General features: G+C 40.3%; 2 protein-coding genes across 3 annotated transcripts in view; one reads left to right on the top strand and one right to left on the bottom strand.

Moving 5' to 3' along the window:
- gng12b (guanine nucleotide binding protein (G protein), gamma 12b) overlaps positions 1-13905 on the top strand; it is a 28490-nt gene extending 14585 nt beyond the window's left edge. The window contains exons 3-5 of one of the 2 annotated variants that reach the window (XM_042415614.1): positions 9912-9995; positions 11491-11602; positions 11701-13905. In XM_042415614.1, the coding sequence (XP_042271548.1) occupies positions 11519-11602; positions 11701-11826 (210 nt within the window). In that variant the 5' untranslated portion in view covers positions 9912-9995; positions 11491-11518 and the 3' untranslated portion in view covers positions 11827-13905. The remainder of the gene's footprint in view (positions 1-9911; positions 9996-11490; positions 11603-11700) is intronic. The other variant, XM_042415613.1, reaches the window with a different exon arrangement.
- A 3438-nt stretch (positions 13906-17343) lies between these two features.
- gadd45ab (growth arrest and DNA-damage-inducible, alpha, b) lies at positions 17344-19567 on the bottom strand. The gene is made up of 4 exons (XM_042416920.1): positions 19405-19567; positions 18716-18817; positions 18398-18605; positions 17344-18153 (listed from the first exon to the last, which is right to left on the bottom strand). The coding sequence occupies exons 1-4, from the start codon at positions 19560-19562 to the stop codon at positions 18040-18042; spliced, it is 582 nt and encodes a 193-aa protein (XP_042272854.1). The 5' UTR covers positions 19563-19567; the 3' UTR covers positions 17344-18039.
- Between the last annotated feature and the right edge of the window lie 486 nt (positions 19568-20053).

Raw genomic sequence — 20053 nt, 5'->3', positions numbered from 1 at the left:
GAAACTGTCAGCGTGGCTACAGTACATACCACTAGTGGTAAGTGAGGAGGTGTGTTTTGTTATAATTTAGGTTAACTGACCTTTTAAGAATTTACATAAACAATGCTGTTTCAGTTAGAGACACTTGCGTCAGTGAATGACCATTTATGGCGACTGGTTTTGGCGGGAAAGGTTCTGCTCTTTTAGGAGGCTCTCAAAGAATTTGAGCAACAACAAGGATTCTTTTGGAGAACTAATCTCCCATATAAACATACATGAACATTAATCTCAGTTAAAATCAACAATATGAAATACCACACAAGGAGGAACTGCAGTAGCAAACAGCGTTGGCATGAGCTTATCAACATAGTGATCGTGATATAATGTCCTCAGGGAGTGCATTGGAACACCCAAAACAACACGTATAAGACGTTCATATATTTTGTCATCTGAGATGTAATATCAGATGAAAATACAGCAAGATATTAATTTTATCTTGATACAAGTACAACTGAAATGTACTTGACTATGTATAGCAATTCATGTTGCTTTTAGATGCAGGCCAAAGCCCTTAAAGCTAGCCAAATTAGCAAAGAACAGTAGTTCAGCTATTAGATTCAATAATGACATAAACAAGAGTAAGGCGTCACTATAGACCAAGTATTCTCTAGTCCTTAGCAAAATAGCATATGTGTGCTAATGGGAATCCTCCAAAACAACTCCAAACTGCCAGGGGAAATTATGCCCAAAACCAATTCAGCCCATGAGCATGAGCATGAACCTAATGTTTTCATAAATAGCAATGCAAATAAATAGACAGATTGCACATGAAGTCAAAACAGTAAACTGGGCAGCCAAACACAACAACAAAGCATGCAGAAGCCATAAATGCCGATAAGCACAAGCAGTACAGCAGCAGATACTTGGCTTAGATCTCAGCATACTCAGCATACATATGTAGCCTGACAGAAAACTAAGGAAAACTTGGCTTCTGTCTTGGCATCTGAACCAATAGCTGTTTGACAACCAGCTGACCATGAAGTCTCAGAATGTGGACAGTGGGCAGAAGCAGGGTGGATGATACAGTGGGAATATTTACTCCTTAATAAGGTCGTTTAAAACAGGAAGCACGGACTGAACACCATTAGCATGAGCATCAACAGAATGATTGTAGTGCCAGATTATAATGTCCGCACTTCACACCTACATGAATATGACTGGATGTCACTAGCTAAGCAGCTATGAATGAGTCAATGATTGTAAAGCAATTATGAAACAGCTGATGCCAAACAACTAATACAAGCAGGATTTCAGTGGTGTGCCTGAGCTAACACTATGCGTCACTCAATGCAGTCGTTACAGATTTGCAACTGTGGTTCTTTGTATTTGTAGTATTTGGGTTAGACTATTTTCTACATGAAAACACAGCTTGAGGACACTGTGGTCATGTCCTCTGAATTTCTTTTCTGGGAATTTAGGTTTTAGCAACCTGGACATGTTCTACAGTTAAAAAAAATGACACATGGTAAAAATTTAATTGGGTAATTCCAATATTTTTAGATTTAGTATATTCACATTTTGACTACTTTTTGAAACTAACAACATAAACAGATTTGGGATTTACTATTTCCCCATCAGAATGACAAGGTTTTGACACAGTATTTAGACCTTTTGGGATGATAAATTTAATTTACAGAAAATATAATTGACACATTGTATGTAGAGAAAAAACACAGAACGTGAAAAGTCCAAATTATTAAAAACATATTTGAGTCTTTCTTTTAGATGTGGTCTGGTCCTAATTTTCTGAAGGGGTGGGGGGGGGGGGGGGGGGGGGTGGATGGATTGGGGGGACTTCGGACCCTGACATTAGTGTTTCCAAACTCTTGACGACAGCCCTGCATAAAAAGTAATGTTTTATGTTGCAGCTTTTTTGCCTCTGAAAATTAAGTCTATGAAACGGTACTAAATGTTTTCATGGACAACAGTATTGTAAGAGCAGTGCAGAGAAATTATTTTAATATAACAGTAGTAGAATTTGTAGGAAAACTTCACAACAGACTGTGCAGTCAGCATTATGCCGAACAAAGCCTCCCTCCGTGACAGAATCAATAAATGAAAGAACACAAAGAAACCTTTGCATACATGTGAAATTATGGCTGTGTGTCTGTGTGTGTGTGAGTACGTGTGTGTCTGTTAGTGAGGTATGTGAGTATGGGGAAGTGGGGAAAAGGTGAGAGCACTTGAAGGAATGGCACGAAAATGTCAGCTAGCTTTATGTGTAACGGTAAGGCTGGAAGGAGTGTGTGCATGTGCGTGTGTGTGTGTGTGTGTTCGGGTATTTGCCGATGTTTATCCTTAAGCAACGGACCATGTCAAAAAAGTGTGTTGGCCTCCTGATTGACATGTCAGTTCTCCGTGCCCTTCACACTGCACTGTTTGCATCCCATATTACTGGTTTTAAAGCCTGATGGAAAGCGAGCAGAACGTGATTGGTGTGTGTTGGTGGTGGAATGAGAGGAATTTTCTGCAGCTTGTTTTACATTCCCACATAGTTAGAAGTGAAAAGGGCACAGAAAGCACCCTGCAAAATGTACCAATTTTCACAATGGGATACTTTGACTGTTATTATTGTCTAAAGTGACGGGGTGGTGCATTTGGTTGGAGGGAAATGCTGGATTATTGTAACAATGAGAGCTGTGACTTGGTTGTTTGGTGCCATGTGAGAGCGGCAGGCTAAAGGTGGTGTGAGAATGAGGGACTGTGGGTTTACTGAATTCCTATCCGGTGAGCAGAGCATTGGTTTCTGTCTAGACAAAGATCAGTTGTCGGGGAGACCCGTGCAGATCCAGGACTGCCCCGGGCTCCAGGAAGTATTGGTGGGAGAGAGTGGGCTCGAGTTTTTTTTTTTCTTTTTTTCATCCTGCTCACTTTTCCCTCCTCGGGGGATTTCAACGAATGCAGTCAACTGCTGAGAGCAGGGTTTTTTTTGTTGTTGGTGGTGGTGGGAGTTTTTCTCCCATGATAGGGTGGAGACAGCTTGGTGCATTTGTGCATTGATATCAACAGCATAAAAATCTCACTGCTTTTATGTCTCCCACTCAGCAGGAAATAGCAGCCAGGCCCACCTTGCACACAGCATTCACAGGCACACATGCAGATCCACGAATTCACTGTTGTGGGATACTGCACTGTATCCATCAAATTTGCAGTTTTTTTTTTTACCTCCTGACACCAAAACACAAAAGCAGCTCTTAAGCTCTCTGCTACTGGAGCCACTTGTTGTGTCTCTATTGTCTTTGAGTGACTGTGTACAGCAAGATAAGGCAAAGACAGGCAGCGTGACGGCTCACCCAGTGACGGATCAGGGAGCAGACAGGGTTGACTAAGGGTTCATTAACTGCTACACTCAGCCATGCCCTGAGGGCTCCTTCTTGGAGCTGTGTGTGCCATTCCACTGAAGCCGAGACAGTTTCTTGTCTTCACAGGATATGTGGTGATGACAGCAGAGTTATTAGGTGTTTCAATATCTTAGTGAAGATAATACAGTCTGGAAAAAGACAGAAATAACTCTGCAGACCCCCCCCCTCCTGTCTCAAACTGTATTTTTTCAAAGTTTTACATGCTAGTTGAGAGATTTTGAAAAATCTGTAAATCAACCTCCCTTGAAATTAGCCAGTTAGGTTTGGGCCCATTACCATTATTAATAACTATCTTATAGTATGGCGGTTTGTATGCCAGTAACTTAAAAGCAACAGTAAATGGCGCTTAGATACTCCAATATTTAATAACTACGACTGTCTTGTGGTTGGCCGCCCGCTTTTAATGAGAGGAGTAGAAGGGGTGTCCTTACTTTGAAAGTTATTGTGGGACAATATGGTCTGCTTACGTTCAAAGACCTTAAATATAATTTTAGTCTTCCCAATTCTCCCTTTTTTATCTTAATTTTCTTTCAATTACACACTGCTGTACATGCTTATGGGTGGATGGATGGAAATCCTGAAGCAATCTGCCAAAGGAGTAGTCTCAGGTCTTTATAAATTTATGTTAGAACATAAACAACTTCCTTTAAATAACTTAAGGTTGCAAGACTTAACCTTTAAAAATAGGTATTAACCGGCAGTTAGCATTCTTCCATCTAAGAATCCAGATTATGAAACAATCCACTATTAATTCCTTCATAAATGGACTCCCTGATTTGTGTTCTTGCAACCCCTCTGCACAGAGTGTGAACCAACATTGGAAGTGGACAGTATGCATTGGGGATGATGTATTATTTGTGTCTATGTACTGTAAGGAACCAAAAGTAGATACTAGTGACCCATGTTCTGCACACCATGACTTATGCAGAAAATATGATTTAATACATGGATGTTTCGGGCTGAGCCCTCCCTCGGCATGCTCATTGTGTTACTGTAGAGCACATGCAGGTGGTGGTAATACATACTTCAGGCATGAGACTGACTCGTCAACAAGACACATCTGGCATAACAATAAATTGAACCAGGAAATTCCCTTGAAAATCCACAATAGCAACACAAGGAAATATACAATAAATACAAATTTCCCTGTCAGTCTTTACAAAAAAACACATCAAGGAACAATTCTTAAAGAGGATTGCTTGTGTATGCAAAACATCAATCCAAACAGCTCTTCTGTGGAGAACAGTTTGTCCCTGTTGTGCATGCAACAGGTTTGCATGATAACCCCCACCCACATTCATCTGTATGACAGCATTTCTGTATTAATAGAAGCAGCTGGTGGCACATTGCGTTGCATCTGGCTGTCCAGATTTAGCTCCAGACATGGTGGAGCATTTTCTATGTGCCAGTCTTTCACTTCTGTATGTGTGTTTGTGTGTGCATATGCATGTGTGTGTGTATGTCAAATCAAAGCAATCTATTCCCATTACAAATGACTACATTTTGTTTGGAAAACAATCAAAGCAGCACATGCATGATGATATGTAGAAGAGGAGAGCAGCACCTGGTTCGGGGCTTTTTGGCCGCTTGTCTTCCACTATTGACTTCCAAACGCATGAAAGGAGAGTCGCCAAAACTTCAAAGAGAGCCCTAATCCATGGATGTTACTCACTCTACCTCTCTGCAGGGTGTATATGAAGGGCTGTACATGAAGTTATTTCTCAGGAAATCAGACGCACATTACTCAAAGCTTTGAACTTTTTAAACGTCTGTGACTGTCTGCAGGCTGTGCGACAGGACAGACACACACACACACACACTAAGAGGAACCTGTTTTTCTGCACGTGGGGCCCAGGTGGGAGGAAAAGGGCAGAATGAGGGAAACTGGAGTGAGAATCTGTTGTCCTACAGGTGACCTCACCCTCGGCAAAGGTGTTTGCACGCTGCCACACAGCTCAGGGGAATGGTGTACGGTGGACGCAGAGAGACGCTCACAGCCTGTGACTCAGCGGTTTGGAACCTTCATCTCCTGTTTTAGTCTGCAGCACAAACACCAACGCCTTCTCCCTTAGTTTTTTATGTCGGCACACATCAGGTCTTCAAAGCTTTTTGGACAGCCACCCACAACGTATTTAAGAATCTGTCACCATCAAAGCTTGTGATCGATGATGTTCCTGTACAGATTGAAGTGTTACTATGTTAGTCATGCAGTTTGTCTCCACCAAAACTTAGAGGAGACATTGTGTGTTTGTTTCTCTTTGGGAGGCCTGTCTCTTTCCTCTGCACGCCTCACTGGACAGTCTGGCTCCCAGATAGCATCAGGCTGTCTGAGATTAGCGCTCATGAGGGCGCAGTTAAACTTGTAAAAGCTCTGGACTTCTGTCCTGGTGCCTCTGTCCCACACAATGCCCAAATAGCAGTTGTGAGTGTGGCACAATACTGATAGCATGTCTGCATTGTCACCGTGCCTCTCAAATGTGCCTAAGCCTCAGAGCTTATTGTAGAGGCAGCCACAGATCCCGGCCCAGGAGCAGATGCAGAGCCTGCCGGTGTTGTTGCCAGGCAGTTTAGTGGTGTACCGGACAGATAATGGAACTGCTCAGTGTCCCGTGGCCCTGCATTTTTGGAAGTGGACAGCTGATAACTAATCGTTTAGGCTGCAGCGCTCAGCCTGCCTTCTGTTTATCAGTCACTGAATTACACCAGTGAACAAAATGCACCTTGGTTTGTTTATATCGTCTTTTGCTAATAATACAATGAATGCAATGAGTTATTGAAGTTTCTGTTTTCACTGTTAGTGAGATAACTGAGGAAACCGGTTCATAGTTTATAACATTTAACATCCAAGTCTGCAACTTACAATTACTTTTACTGTCACATCACATCCACAATCTTTGTTCTGTGCAAAAATGAATTCTAAAGTTAAGCCAAAGCCAATATGAGGCTTCATAAACAAATCAAATGGGAGCTTTAGAAAACATTTTCACATGCCTGTGGATTTTGTCCTCTGTCTTTCACACAGGAAGCATGTGAGAAAGGGATCCCTTAACAGCCAGTATGGACAGGGGGACTGATTATAGAGTGATGAAATGTTTCATTGTACATGTGGGGATGCTAAATCATACTTGAAAAAATGCCTGTTATCATTTAAATGTCAAAAAATAGTTCCCAGAGCCAAATGTGACATCTTGAAATGTCTGGTTTTGTCTGATGAAACAACACAAAACTGAAAAATATCCAATTTAGAATTCTACAAAACAGAAAATGCAGCAAAGCTTCATATTTGAGAATCTTATACCAGGAACCAGGAAATGTATCATTTGCACTTTTGCTTAAAAACTGTTGCTGATTGATTTTATTTTCCCACTCTACTTGTCTTGTATTACTCTTAATGTTGTAAGTGTAATGGCTAGTGCTGAAGTGATTGGTTGATCAATCAGTTAATTAATTGATTATAATACTTAGGTCGATTGATGACAACTGAACAAACTCCACCCGCTGATGAAGATTTCTGAGAACTAAAAATTCCAAATGAAGAAATATTGTAGACAACTGATAATTATGAAGACATTTTTTCTCTATTTTCAGACATTTCATGGATTCAAGGCTGATAAAGATTACTGTCAGATATATTGATCATTTAAAGAATCACTGTGGCAGCCTTGGTAATGATGTAAGATTGTGATGTTGATGTAATGCTCAACAATGGAACAGAGTGCATCACATCCACAACAGTTTGATTACTTAATATACGACTTTTGCCATATTGTGAAACCTTTGCAATATCAGATGTACAATTTAGATGACGATTGTCCCTTCGTTCAGCACACACATGCACATAAAGTCCTCTTGACTGTTAACTTTAATCCAATGTAAGTGAGTTATTAGTGTATTTGTTCAGGCAGCAGATCTAAGCAGTGTGTTGAATTACACACCACAGGGCAAAACTTGCTGTCATAAACTCTGCAGAACCTCTCTGTTGGCACTGTTGGAGCCCACCTGTGCAAAGCCCCACCGCCACATCAAAGAAATGGCTCCGCTGTAAGACTTCAAATATATTTTTATCAATGCTTTCAGTGTGCCACATGTTTACATTCACCACACATCAGTACACATGCTTGATGCAGACAGCTGAAGGCATTGCAGACATTCTTTTGGCTGGAAGGATTTTAAAGGCTAAGTCCACCTATGAAGAATTACACACCCTGCAGTGACAACTTTTTCAGCTTGTTTGTGTTTGTTTTACTGGAATGAGGACTCTTTTCACTCATGCATTAAGTGACCAAGGTCTTGATTCAAAATAAATATAAAAATAAAATTATACAGCAGTTAGGCAATAGCTTAAAATATAACACTTGGGGTTTGGTAAAGAATAAACAAAACATATTATGTGTTAATCAGTGAGCTTTAGAGCTGCTGGTATGCAGACTTACCTTTAGACAGAGCCAAGCTGCTTCAAGTCTTAATGCTAAGCTAAGCTAAGCTAAGCTAAGAAACAACTGTCTGTAGCTTCAAATTTAGCGTACAGACATGAGAGTGGTGTCAATCTCCTCATTTAAATCTCAGCAAGAAAGCAGTTCCAAAAATATTGAACTATTCCTTTAATTTGTAATATTTTATTAGATAACATAGATATCCATAGAAAAGTTAGAATCTGTATGTGTATATCTATAAATAATGACAGCGTAATAGAGAAGTCAACACTGGTAACACACATTAAATCTAGATGTAGTGTGTAAGAATGTCTTAATCCCTCAGAACCAGCAGGGTTACTGTAAAGCTGGCCACCACTCTGCCCAGAGAGAGAGGATTATTTGAAATTCACCTCATTTGAGGCTTGAGACCTCACTGGATCAGACTGCTCCTTGAGAAGAGCTGCACAGCAGAGTCTGTGTTTGCCCACACCAGGGGGACGAACCAGTCCTGCTGCAAGTGTGTGTTCTAAACTTGTTCACCCCAGCCAGACTGACTACTGCAGACATTGTGCCACATCTGGCACCTCTGGCCTGAGGGGAAGAGTCTCCACAGTCCCCACCTCTGTGACTGCTGGTGGAATATGCTGCAGCAGCTATATTTTTATGGAGTCCCTTTTTAACTTATCTGTCTGTCTCACTGCCTTTCTTACATTAATCCAAGTAAAAGTTGCAACATATTCATGCCTATATGTGTGTATAGTGTATATATGACAACTTAAAATCAGTGTTAGGTTACAGTTGCACACAGCCTTCTGCTCTAACCACCTATCAAAACACATAGGTGCACTAAACATTAACTTTTATTAATTTCTTTTTGGAATAAATGCAATGCAACAATACTGTATAAGCAAACAATGTGACAGGATGCAGAAGAAGAGTGCAAAAGAAGTGCTAACGCTGAGTCATTCAGCTTAATGAAATTGTATCTTGAGGATTACATCTCTAATGACGAGTGTAACTGTGACCTTGCATTGTTGTATCTTTCAAAACATAAAAGGAAAGCATGTACCAGCGATGAGCGAGTGCTGTGAGGTTAGTGCCACTTTCAAGGCACAAGCACAACTGGAGACACAATAATGGTGCAGTAAACCATAAAACACTAAGCCTTGTTAACATCCTTTACAACCTATTGCATCTCTAGAGCCTCCTTCCAAACCTATAGTACTCTCTCAATAGTAAATGCTGGCGTCACATAGCGAGCCTGCAGGCGTCGGGGGGGTAGGGACCAGCCCTCCTGTGACGCAGCTCTCCTTTTTCCTGGGTCTGTTCATGCTTGGCCAGTGCAGCTGAGTACTTGAAAACTGCAGCTTAGTTGACAAGAGAGCCACAACATGAAGTGTTTTAAGTTCCTGTTAACAATGACTGCAAAGGGTCAAGACACCAAAAACTACGAAAGCACATTGTGTAGATTAGCCTGACAGTAAAAAAAGTGTAATATTGCTTCTGCTTGTGGTTTTAATGTCATCATGCTGTCTTTGGGAAAGCTACCTGAATGCAAAAAATCAGTTTCCTAAGTCACTCAGCAGCTGTGCTTTCTGTTTCCTTGGTTACTGGCCCGTGTGTAGAGGCTTCTATTTTTAAAGCCTCCACCCCATATTTAATCATTTATACTTTAGAGGCTAACTGGCGATACAGCTTCCTGTGGAGGAAGCGGAAAGGAGTGGGTGGGGGGATTAGAGGGATGCATGGTCTTGTCTCCTTTCTGTAGTCGGTTCTGTAGTTGTCCGTGTTTCATCTCCCTTCCGTTTCAGCGGGGCCCCCCACCTCCGTAATATCCTGCACCAAAGCACAGAGCAAACATTTACCACACCACATGTCAAAGATCATTTTTGTCTGTCCCACTGAGCCATTTTCTGCAGTGTTTTGCTCAATTGTTCCAGGAACAAGAGCTACAAGTTTGTGCTGAACAATTGTTGGGTACACAGAAATTCTCATTTATTGCACATGAGCATACTGGTACTGTGCTCTACACATGATGTTCTGACAATAGAAATTTCTTTTTTTCTCATGCTCCTATGACATGATGTTTGTGCAGAAAACAGAAGAGAAACAGAAGGCTTTGGCCCAAAAGTTTCAGCTTCCCCTTTGAGCTCTGCACCACAGTTGGCTGGAGTGAAAGGTAGAAAATTACAACTGTGCAGCCTCCCCTTCAAGTAGATCAGGGAGTGACGTAATGAGCCGTAAAAGCAACCCGTTGTATCCTGGAAGTGGGAATTGTGAAACAGGAGTCCGTTAGGTTGGGCCACAGCATCTACGCACATTGGGTCAATTCCAGATTAAGTCAACTGTCACTTCTGGGAAGTTGCACAGCTATTGACACTAGACATTGTGCAGTAATATCTCAGTAGCTTCACTTCTTATAAATAATGCCATATTGTGCAAAGCTGTTCATGCATTAACTAAGTGCTGCAACATAGGATGCAGTTTTGATCAATTTATTTATAATCTACAATGTTATAATTTTAGTAGCCTGCTAGTAGCCTGGTTCTAAGTATGGCAATATCTGACTGATAGATTAGATGGATTATTGAAGGATTAGATGGATTGTCATGAAATTTTAGATATACATTTACTTTTCCCAGATAATATATCCTAATGATTTTGATAATCCCTGGACTATTTATCTAGCACCACCATTATGTTTGTTATCAGTATACTAACATGCTCACAATTGCAATGTTATCATGCATATATTTATGAGGTGTAATTTCCAACATGTTCACCATCTTAGTTTGGCTTGTTAACATAATAACACTTGCAAATGTGCACCTTGTAGATGTTGAGATGTTTCACAAGATAAGTCAAAATAACTTTTGACCCGCTGGTGGCAATAGATGAAAAGTCAGGGGATCATCAAAGTCATTAGGATTCATCCTCTGGGCACCATGAATATTTGTACCAAATTTTAATAGCAATCCAGCGAATTGTTGTCCAGACATTTCACTAAAAACAAAAAAATGTCAACCTCGTGGTGCCACTGGAGGGTAAAATCAGGAGAGTCAGGCTTCAACCACTGGTTCCCATGAATGTCTGTACAAAATTTAATTTCAATCCATCCAAAAGAGAGATATTTTCGTCTTGACCAAAGTGGTGGACTGACCTACATTTCCACCCATAGAGCCATGCTGCTAGCATAGCTCAAAAGATGAAACTAGGTGTTCTGTCTAGAATTAAAGACTATCAGTCTCCAGTATACAATCCAATTATGAGACGTCCTATATGTACCATTAACCTTTGCAGAACTGGATTCATGTCCATGCACGTGCATGTTCTATGCTAGATGAAAAATCAATCTCAACGAGACTGTCCTTATTAAATAACTTTCCTGATATAATGCCAATTACAACATCAAATCTAAGTCAACTTGATTTCTGATTGGATAAAATGCTTGTGTTGACTTGGTGTAAAGGCAGTAATAGCCTCTGCAGTATTTTTAGCAGCAGCCTGACCTTTATGTTACTTCTTAATCCCATAGGAACATCATGTCGCCAGGAAGCATTTGAATAAATTCATTACACCGTGGCTTTGTTGTTTTCCTTTTTGCAAATGCCAACTGCATCTCTACACTAATTAACGTATATACAGTCAGTGTGTTATTATTTTTCCTAACACAGGTTTGAGCACAGCTGTCTGCAGACTACAATGTCATCAAAAATGCAGAGCATAGCTCAGGCCAGGCGGACGGTGCAGCAGCTGAGGATAGAGGCCAGCATTGAGAGAATAAAGGTGCGTTCGCATTTATAGTCATTCACACCAGCCAGAGTGGCCTACTTCTGTCACATGTATGTCAAGGTGGATCAGTGTGTGCACTGATTTCTTTGCAGGTGTCCAAGGCGTCATCAGACTTGATGCGGTACTGTGGAGAACATGCCAAGAACGACCCGCTGCTCATGGGTGTCCCTGCTTCAGAAAACCCTTTCAAGGACAAGAAGCCTTGCACTGTTTTGTAGGAGAACACCTGAACACCTGCTGCTTTTCATTCTGGTTTTTATGTGGGAAAAAAGCTGATAGTCATACTGTTCACAACTTGCCTTAAGGCCTCATACCCCTCTTACTTTCACAAATGCCTGCTGCAGTTTGAAAAAGATTTTATTACCCTCTGCCTTTCAGTCAGATAGCAGTTACACCAAAGAACGTGCAGAAGTCAGCGGCTGTGGCCTTGGATCAAAGCTTTAGCTCAAACAAAGATGATTAAACGTTCGTATAAAGGTTCAGAAGTGACTTTTGTTTCTCTGTGCTGTTATCTGACGAGATCTAGAAGACATCAACTGAAAGAAGCTGTGCCGTGGATGGGAGAGTTTCCCAACTCTCTAATTATCACAGCGTGCATAAACAAGCCCCCTCAATCATGCTGGTCCAATCAGACTCAGGCTTTCAGCTTTCACCTCTTACTTTCATCAGCCTTGCTTGAGGAAACAGTTGTTGCAGTTTGTGTGCTACTGATAATGTACACCCGAGATAACAATATCCTGTCGTTGGACGGGTAAACTGTGCTTTCTACCACAGGAGGACAGACAGATAGGGCAGGGGTCCATTGCCAGTAATGCACAGCTCCTGCATTACATCATGTCATCTAGTCACAGTCAGCAATAATAGTCTTTAGAAATTGGCTCTTAAAATGTTTTACGAGCACACAAAGTGCAAACAATTCACCTTTTTATGGTCAGGAAATTGGTTCAAAATGTCCCTTCAAGTATAATTTAATCTTTCCAGTGACACACAATTCACTTAAAACATTGATTTGATTTTTATTTTTAGGATATTAATTTCTTTTGACAGTGTTAGGTTATAGTGTAGTACAATTTCAGTGTAGACCCAGGATTTTGGGACGGGTTGACACTGCATTTTTGTTTTCTTAAACTTTCCTTCACAATCCTAGATAGCTGCATTCCAGAAATGTGCCCCTGTTATATAACTTTCGATTCTTACTTTATTGGCATCCAAAGCAAAACTATTAAATGTGTTAAATCAAGATGACTGTTTGAAGAATACGTCTATATTGTGAAGTTTAATATCAGATGAGTTAATTGTCCTGACAAGAAAGTCTGAATTTTTTTCTCATTTTGCCATCCATTTACTTTACAAAAGAATGTACAACACATAGAGTACATAAAAGTATGAATATGAACTTTTGAGATAACTGTACAAGGTATTCCTTCATTTAAATATTTCACAATGATGCCATCATGCTGAAAAAAAAGATTCAAGACCAGTGTGTGCCATCATATCAGATCTACCTATTTAATGTCACTTTTACACTTCACAACACTACAAAAGTTTATATTTTTTCCCATCAGTTTCTCTTGTTCTGTCTGCAGAGCTGAGGCTTATTACTGTGTTATTCAGGCACTTTTAAACGTGTAAACACCAGATGACTGTTATACTCTTGAGTTTGAAACATTCCACGTTTACAGTTGCTCTAAACCTTACTTTGATTTTATTATGTTGTAGTATGTTTATTAGGACGGGCGGTGTATAGCTGTGACTGTGTGTCATTTGTGTGTTGGTGCTCATGGAAAACATAAGCAACTAATTTTGCAATTTTACCAGCCAGGGCCTTAATGAAGTGATCCTGCTTCAACCTCTTGACTACCTTTTAGTCACAAGTGCTGTTGTCTAATACTGTGAAGAATGAAGGCCCTTTAGTTGAAGGGAGTGTATCTTACTATTGGATATTAACTTTGTGTATGACTTCCTATTTCAAAATGACTCACGTTCAGTAATACATTGCATCACTATATCTCCCTTATGTCGTTAAATATTGTAAAACACTGTATGTCCGTGTACCGCAGTATGTGCTAGCTTGTAACTGTTTAATGTACTTTACAGGACTGTACCAATTCAGTCAAACCTCATCTTTAAACTTGTGTTTTCCGACATTAATTCAACCCTTTGACTTAAAACTGAATGTGTTGTTTTAGTTATGGATGTATTTGGTTGCTTTTTACCTGTAAATCTGTGTTTTTGTTAGAAAACAGTGACAGTGTCTGTGGTTTCTCACACATTGTAAGTTTAGGTAACAACTTGTGTCACACTGCCTTTACCTGTTTGTGGTAAATGCAAATAAACATATAGAAAACAAGTCATTCTTATGATTTATTTAACTAATGTAAAGTTAGAAAGAAGAACTAACTCTTACATGGAAATCAGATACTTTGACAGTCTCGGTTGCTAAGCCAAAATATGTGATGAGTTTCATTCAAACCTATTTGGCGATGAAGAGGGTTTTGAATGTAGTCACTGATTAGTTTGGATGTGAAATAACAAGATTTTTGGTCATCTTTAAGCAAAAATGATAACATATGAATTAAAACTGCATTAATCAATATTTTTATATAAACAATGGGTCAAATTACTACATATAATGTGAAAGAGATTGTTTGTAGTGAAGAACACACAAAGCATTATCATCCAACCCTGCAGTTCCCCTCAGTTCTACAAAGCATTTTAGCATCTTTCAGCTCAATGTTTTGGTCTTACAGCTGTTAACGTTACTGTTTGGTTCACTCTCACCACTCTCAATATTTTTCAGCAGAAAAAGCTCAGATAAACTTGATATATGCTACCTGTCCAGTACCATACCACAGACTGACAAAATTAGCAACTAAAGCACTAAAAAGACTAATGTTGAAAGATATCTACTTGATTTCACTCATTTGGATGGCTGAAGATTCATATTTGCTTCAGATAAACTTTTAAATACATTTTTGCACAGGAGGGATGTGGATTTCGTCCCCCATCACTTACATTGTGAGTGCATTATGAAGGGATCCTCTAAAGGTCAGTATGAACAGGAGGAATGATTAGGGGCAAAAAAAAAAAAACTATTTCAATGTCCATTTGTGCAGCTGACTATTGTTTTAAGACAGACTTGAAACACTGTGAACCCACCCTTTAATGTTGTGTTTACAGCTTATTACACTATTACCAAAAGGCTAATCAATTAATGCTAAAATGGCATTTCTTGGCACATAGAACACTGTGTATCACATTTGATTGAGGTGAAATGGTGACAAAGAATCTGACACAGCCAGTTTCATCTTTTTGTTCCTGGCCACATTAACTACACGACTAATGTGTACAGCCCCTGAGGCATGGCTTCCTGTAAGTGTTCACATGGGAAAAACTTGATACTCAACATACCACTTGCTTTTAAATACATATGTCTTTGTTTTTGAAATGTTTGTGTGTGTGTGTGTATGTTTGGTCTTTTGGCTATGGTCAAGAAACATAAGCGTCCAACATTAAATAACAAGTAATTGTCAAATATGACATAGTTTCTGCTGTTTTCATGACATACAGTCTGTATTTTGAGGGTAGTAAGAGATACCTTGCCAAAACCACTTTGACCTTATTTACATTCATTAGTGCAAGCAGTCATTAACTAGGCCTGTTGTTAACTAATTGTCATTTCTTTGTTGAAATCACAGGTAGTTCAAACAAGTGGATGAGTATCTCTAGTATCAGGTCAGGAGCACATAAACACTCTTGTTTGCTCTAATTTCTCAGTGAAGGTGTCTCTCTGCCCCAGAGCCATGGCCAGCCTGTTATGCAATAATCCCCTCTTCTCCAAGTAGCCCTTTCTCTCCTTTCTCCGTTTCCCCAGGTGTGATGTTACATCCACAATCAGGTCAGGCCATATTTGTTGACCCACATTGATGTAACCCTCACTGGAGTCAGATGATGGATAGGACCGGCTTTGTAGCAGCTTCATTTTGCAATGATTGTGTTACCTGTCAGCGCAGTGAAGAAGCTCCAGGATAAGCCAATAATCCAGTATCTCCAATATCTCACCTACTTTTGGTGGCCCCTCCTTGTGTGACAGGAAGAAGAAAAGAAAAAAGTTGTTTCACCCTTTTAATGATCAAATTGGTAGGTACTATTTTATTTTCATTCTGTTCTGATATTTGTGGTATGATTGCTCCACTTTCAAAGGACCATTCTACTTTCCACCTTTACTTTGGCCTTTTATTGTGCCTCATCAAGAAGCCATATGTGCTCTTTGTACTGAAAATGTTTTAGTTCTGCTGATTTGCAACTTCCCTGAAGAAAGACAGCACCAAAACTGCAGAGGCATTGGAAAATTTTAAGTGTTCTGCCATAGCCTGTGGAACTGAAGAGACTCTAATATCAGTGGAAAAGGAGTGCCTTTTTTGTCTGACAAAGACTTTGCAGGTTGAAACATTGCATTAATAAGAAATTGGGAGCATGCAAAATTCAGTGTGCAGACAACCTCTCCTTTTCCTTTGTTGCTGCCTTTTGTCCTGAACCTTTATCTGACCTTTAGCTTTAATATCTCTATTCTCATATCTCCTCCAGAGTACAGTGAAATCTGCACGATTTAACCTCTGTGCACATTGTTTATCTCACTTGAAAACTACATTCTTTAACTTGAATTTAACACAACCACTAACCCTCAGGCCACTCTGTCACGCCCTGCATTCACTCCAGGCTTCTCATCTGTCTTGCATTTTGACCCAATTTTTTTTTATCTCCATCTGCTATCCACCACCTGATAGCAACACCACAGAGGCTTGTTGCCCCCTTCATATCCCCGGCTGCACACTGACATCTCTGCAGCTGGTCAGTCTCTCTGCGCACACTGCCTGTTAATTAGACGTGCTACTATTGTCAGTGTGTCAGTGGTCATGGGGAACGCCTCTATTCACAGGGCTATTTTTAGCCATTAAGTTAAAGTACTGTACAGCTCTAGCAATGGAGACCTGAATAGCCCTGACTCATGCACCCATTGTCCCATGACCCTCTGTGTAGAGGGCTTTGTCCCTCCCCACTCTGTGCAAGCACCAATAATTTCTGGTTTTCTCTTTTCGACCGCAATGGGTCTTCAACGTGTTTTTTTCCCCCTTCTTGCCTCTCTGCTATTTTTAATCCACTCAGCAGTAAATTTAGCCCTGATTGCGTAGATTCAGAGGGCTGTGAAGAATGAGCTGTCACGATGTGCCCCGTCCCACTCAGATTCAACTACAATGGGAATTCTCCTCCTCGTAGTGTAACTAGATCCCCAAAATGTGCAAAAGGTCACATTTTACTACAGTTTCCATGCAGGAGTAAAGCTGATTTCAACTAATCTAATGCCGGTGACAGATTTAGACCAGAACAGGTTACTATTTTAAGCTGTAAACAGCAGTATATTTAACTTTAAGTTCAAGATAAAGGGTGGTGATCATTTTAAGACTACCTAGAAAAACAAAACAGTATCTTGGTTTTTTGTCCAAGAAATGAAAGCTGCAGAATAGGCTAGAAATGTATTTAGTAGACATTGTAACCTGCTCAGTGACATGCCAGGACTTAACAAAACCCTGTGGGGCAACATGTAGAGCTTCATGTGTGCTGGCTGTGGGCACCAGAGGCATGCACTCTTCCTCAGGGCACTGTGTGACTTCCTAAGAGCACGCTAAACCTGTTGTACTTGGAAATCATGGAGGCAAAACCCTGAGAACTGTTGCTTGTTTTTGTTTTTGTTTTTATTTCATTCAACTTAACAAAATCCATGAACTATGCACAATAAATATAATTCATTAAATTAATAACACATAGAAACATCAGTTAGTGGACAAGTCAGAACATTGCATTGCCCTTAAAATAATAATAATAAACTGTGAAAACATTCCCTTTTGAATTATCAAAGTGACAAGTCTTAAATACTTAAATAAAATGTGCTGTTAAAGAAATGCTTGGATTTGGTCGAATTTTCATGAGGAATTCTTCAAGCTGAGAGCTCTGACTGGTCCTTTCCAGCGTGGTCCAGTTCTTGGAGTCTTGTCAACTGAGGCTCTCTGTCTGCTTTCCCAGTCCTGCGCCTGTGCTCACCACCACGTGTGCTTGTCTGCTCACATGATTCAGTTTCCTGTAAAGGCTTCTTTCTCAGCAGAGAAAGGCGCAGTCATTCATTGGAAATCCTGTAACCCAGACTGCTGAGTCACTCTTCCTTGGCCCACGAGTTCACCCTGACCTGGTAATATTTGTTGGAACGTTTCTCTTCCTTGTGTTCTTTTTTTTCTGCTCCTCCTTTCTCTTTCTCTCTCTCTCTCTCTCTCTCTCTCTGGGGCCCTTCCAAAGGAGTCCAACACAGACATTAACACAGGTCTTGTGCAGTTATTTTCCCCAAAATGCACACAATACATTTAAAATCCAAGCAGGTTTCATCGGTCAGGCAGGTTGATGACAGGCACCCATTGATCCAAACAGCGACTGTCTCTGCAGAATCTGTTCACTTTGCTCAATGCAGGGTCTTTCCACAGTGACGACTGAGGGTTCTGCAGAAGAAGTGGCAAAGCAGTTACCATCTGCTGATTTATGAAATGTGCAAACACTGCAACAATTCATATTGCACAATCACTGCAAGCAACAGTTCCTTACAAGTACTGACTATGGCATTGAGAAAGCCTTAGCATAAAAAGTGGCACATGCCCAAGTGGGGGTGACTCTCTTTCCTTAATTAAGGGAAGTGAGCAATATACGGCAGTCCTTTAGTAAACAGTTATGAGCAATGACACTTACAGTCACTAGAACACAGTGCAGGTCCATGGGCTCCCCTCCCGGTTTCACTCCACCGAGTATTTCTGCCAGACGCCTCATGTTGCTCACCCGCAGGATGTTGATGTCATTCTCGCAGCAGAATGCCTGGATTAAGGTGAAATGAATCTGGAGAGCCACATCCTCTTCATCGTCTGTGGCCAGCAGACACAACACCACATTGTCTGGATCCCTAAGAGCAACACAATAAAAGTTGTGAGAAAAAGGAAAAGAAGTATATCTCACTTTGGTTTTAAACCGGATTTACTTGAGCTCCAGTAGTGATGTTATTTTTAAACTTACGCATTTAGTGACTTTGCTGCCTCATAGACTCCAACAGTGATGCAACCCTGAGGCAATGCAGAGCTCAGCACCTCCTCTAATGCTTTGGCCACCGATTCCATCCTGAGGAAACACACATTTAAGACATTTATTCAAAATGAAACTAGCAAAACACACAACACCAATAAGAGTTTTTTTTAAAAATTCAATTAATAATTTAAGCCCAGAATATCCAATATTATTCATATGAGATGGATGATAATTTCGTTAATGATGTAACGTTGCATGGCTTACACACTGGACCAAATTTAGCAATATGTACATGTTAGATTATCATACACACACACACACACACACACACACACACACACACACACACACAGCTACATACATTAACAGTGTTAACTAGCATAACCAAAGCTTTTCAGCAGACCAACTTGACGTTAGTTGGACGTTGCACTTGTGTTAACTAACGTTCCAGCAGGAGAGACCAAACAACGCCGACAGACAGTCAAAACTAACTATATGAGATACACTTCACTTCAAATAGTAAGTAAAATAAAACAGGTCCAAGTCCACGCTTTTGCAACGTTTCTTCCACCCAAGAGCCTTAAAAACAGTCGACGGTGAAGTTCACACACAAACAAGTTACAGCCAGGATAAAATCCACCGAGGAGCAAAGTGGGTAAAAATATAATAATAATAATAACCTTTCTGATGAACTCTCTCCACTGGTTTCTTCTAAAGTCATATTGCACATCCGAGCGGCTTGATGTTGTATTATGTCCAGAGTGAAGTCTTCCTGCTGTGTGACTGCTGACTGACTGCTGTGTTCACAGTAGTAAAGCCTCTGCTGCTCAGGGCTCATTTGCATAAACCGGTCCCATTGGTCACATATACAGTTCATTCTCAACTCGTCCTTGGAATATAGCGACACCCAGCGGCTGTAACAGCACATTTCATGTAAAAAATGTTTTAATAACAGTGGAGCTCCATTGATTGATAACAAGGCCACATGTAATCAGTTTTAGGTGTATATTGCACCCTAGTGCAATATATACTTTAAATTTGTCCATTTAGTCCTACTTATGGCATTTGGTTTGTATATGCTTTGTCTGCTGTAACTGCAAAAAGAATACATAAATCAATATACTGTAGCCTGTTTGTGACAACTGCAATGTCTTCAGGGGTTTTCTGGGCGATGCTGTAAAATGTAGGAAACTAACTAACGTCTCACAGCTCATAATGGCTCTGATTTGAATTTGAATTGAAACTGAAATTATATTTTGAATGTATTTTGTCTCTGTAGCAAGCAGCACATGAAGTGTAAACAAAGTTAGTCATTAAAAGTCTGTTACT

This window comes from Thunnus maccoyii, chromosome 7 (assembly GCF_910596095.1).
Source record: "Thunnus maccoyii chromosome 7, fThuMac1.1, whole genome shotgun sequence".
Lineage (NCBI taxonomy): Eukaryota > Metazoa > Chordata > Actinopteri > Scombriformes > Scombridae > Thunnus > Thunnus maccoyii.
This window is presented reverse-complemented; position numbering and strand designations above follow the sequence as displayed.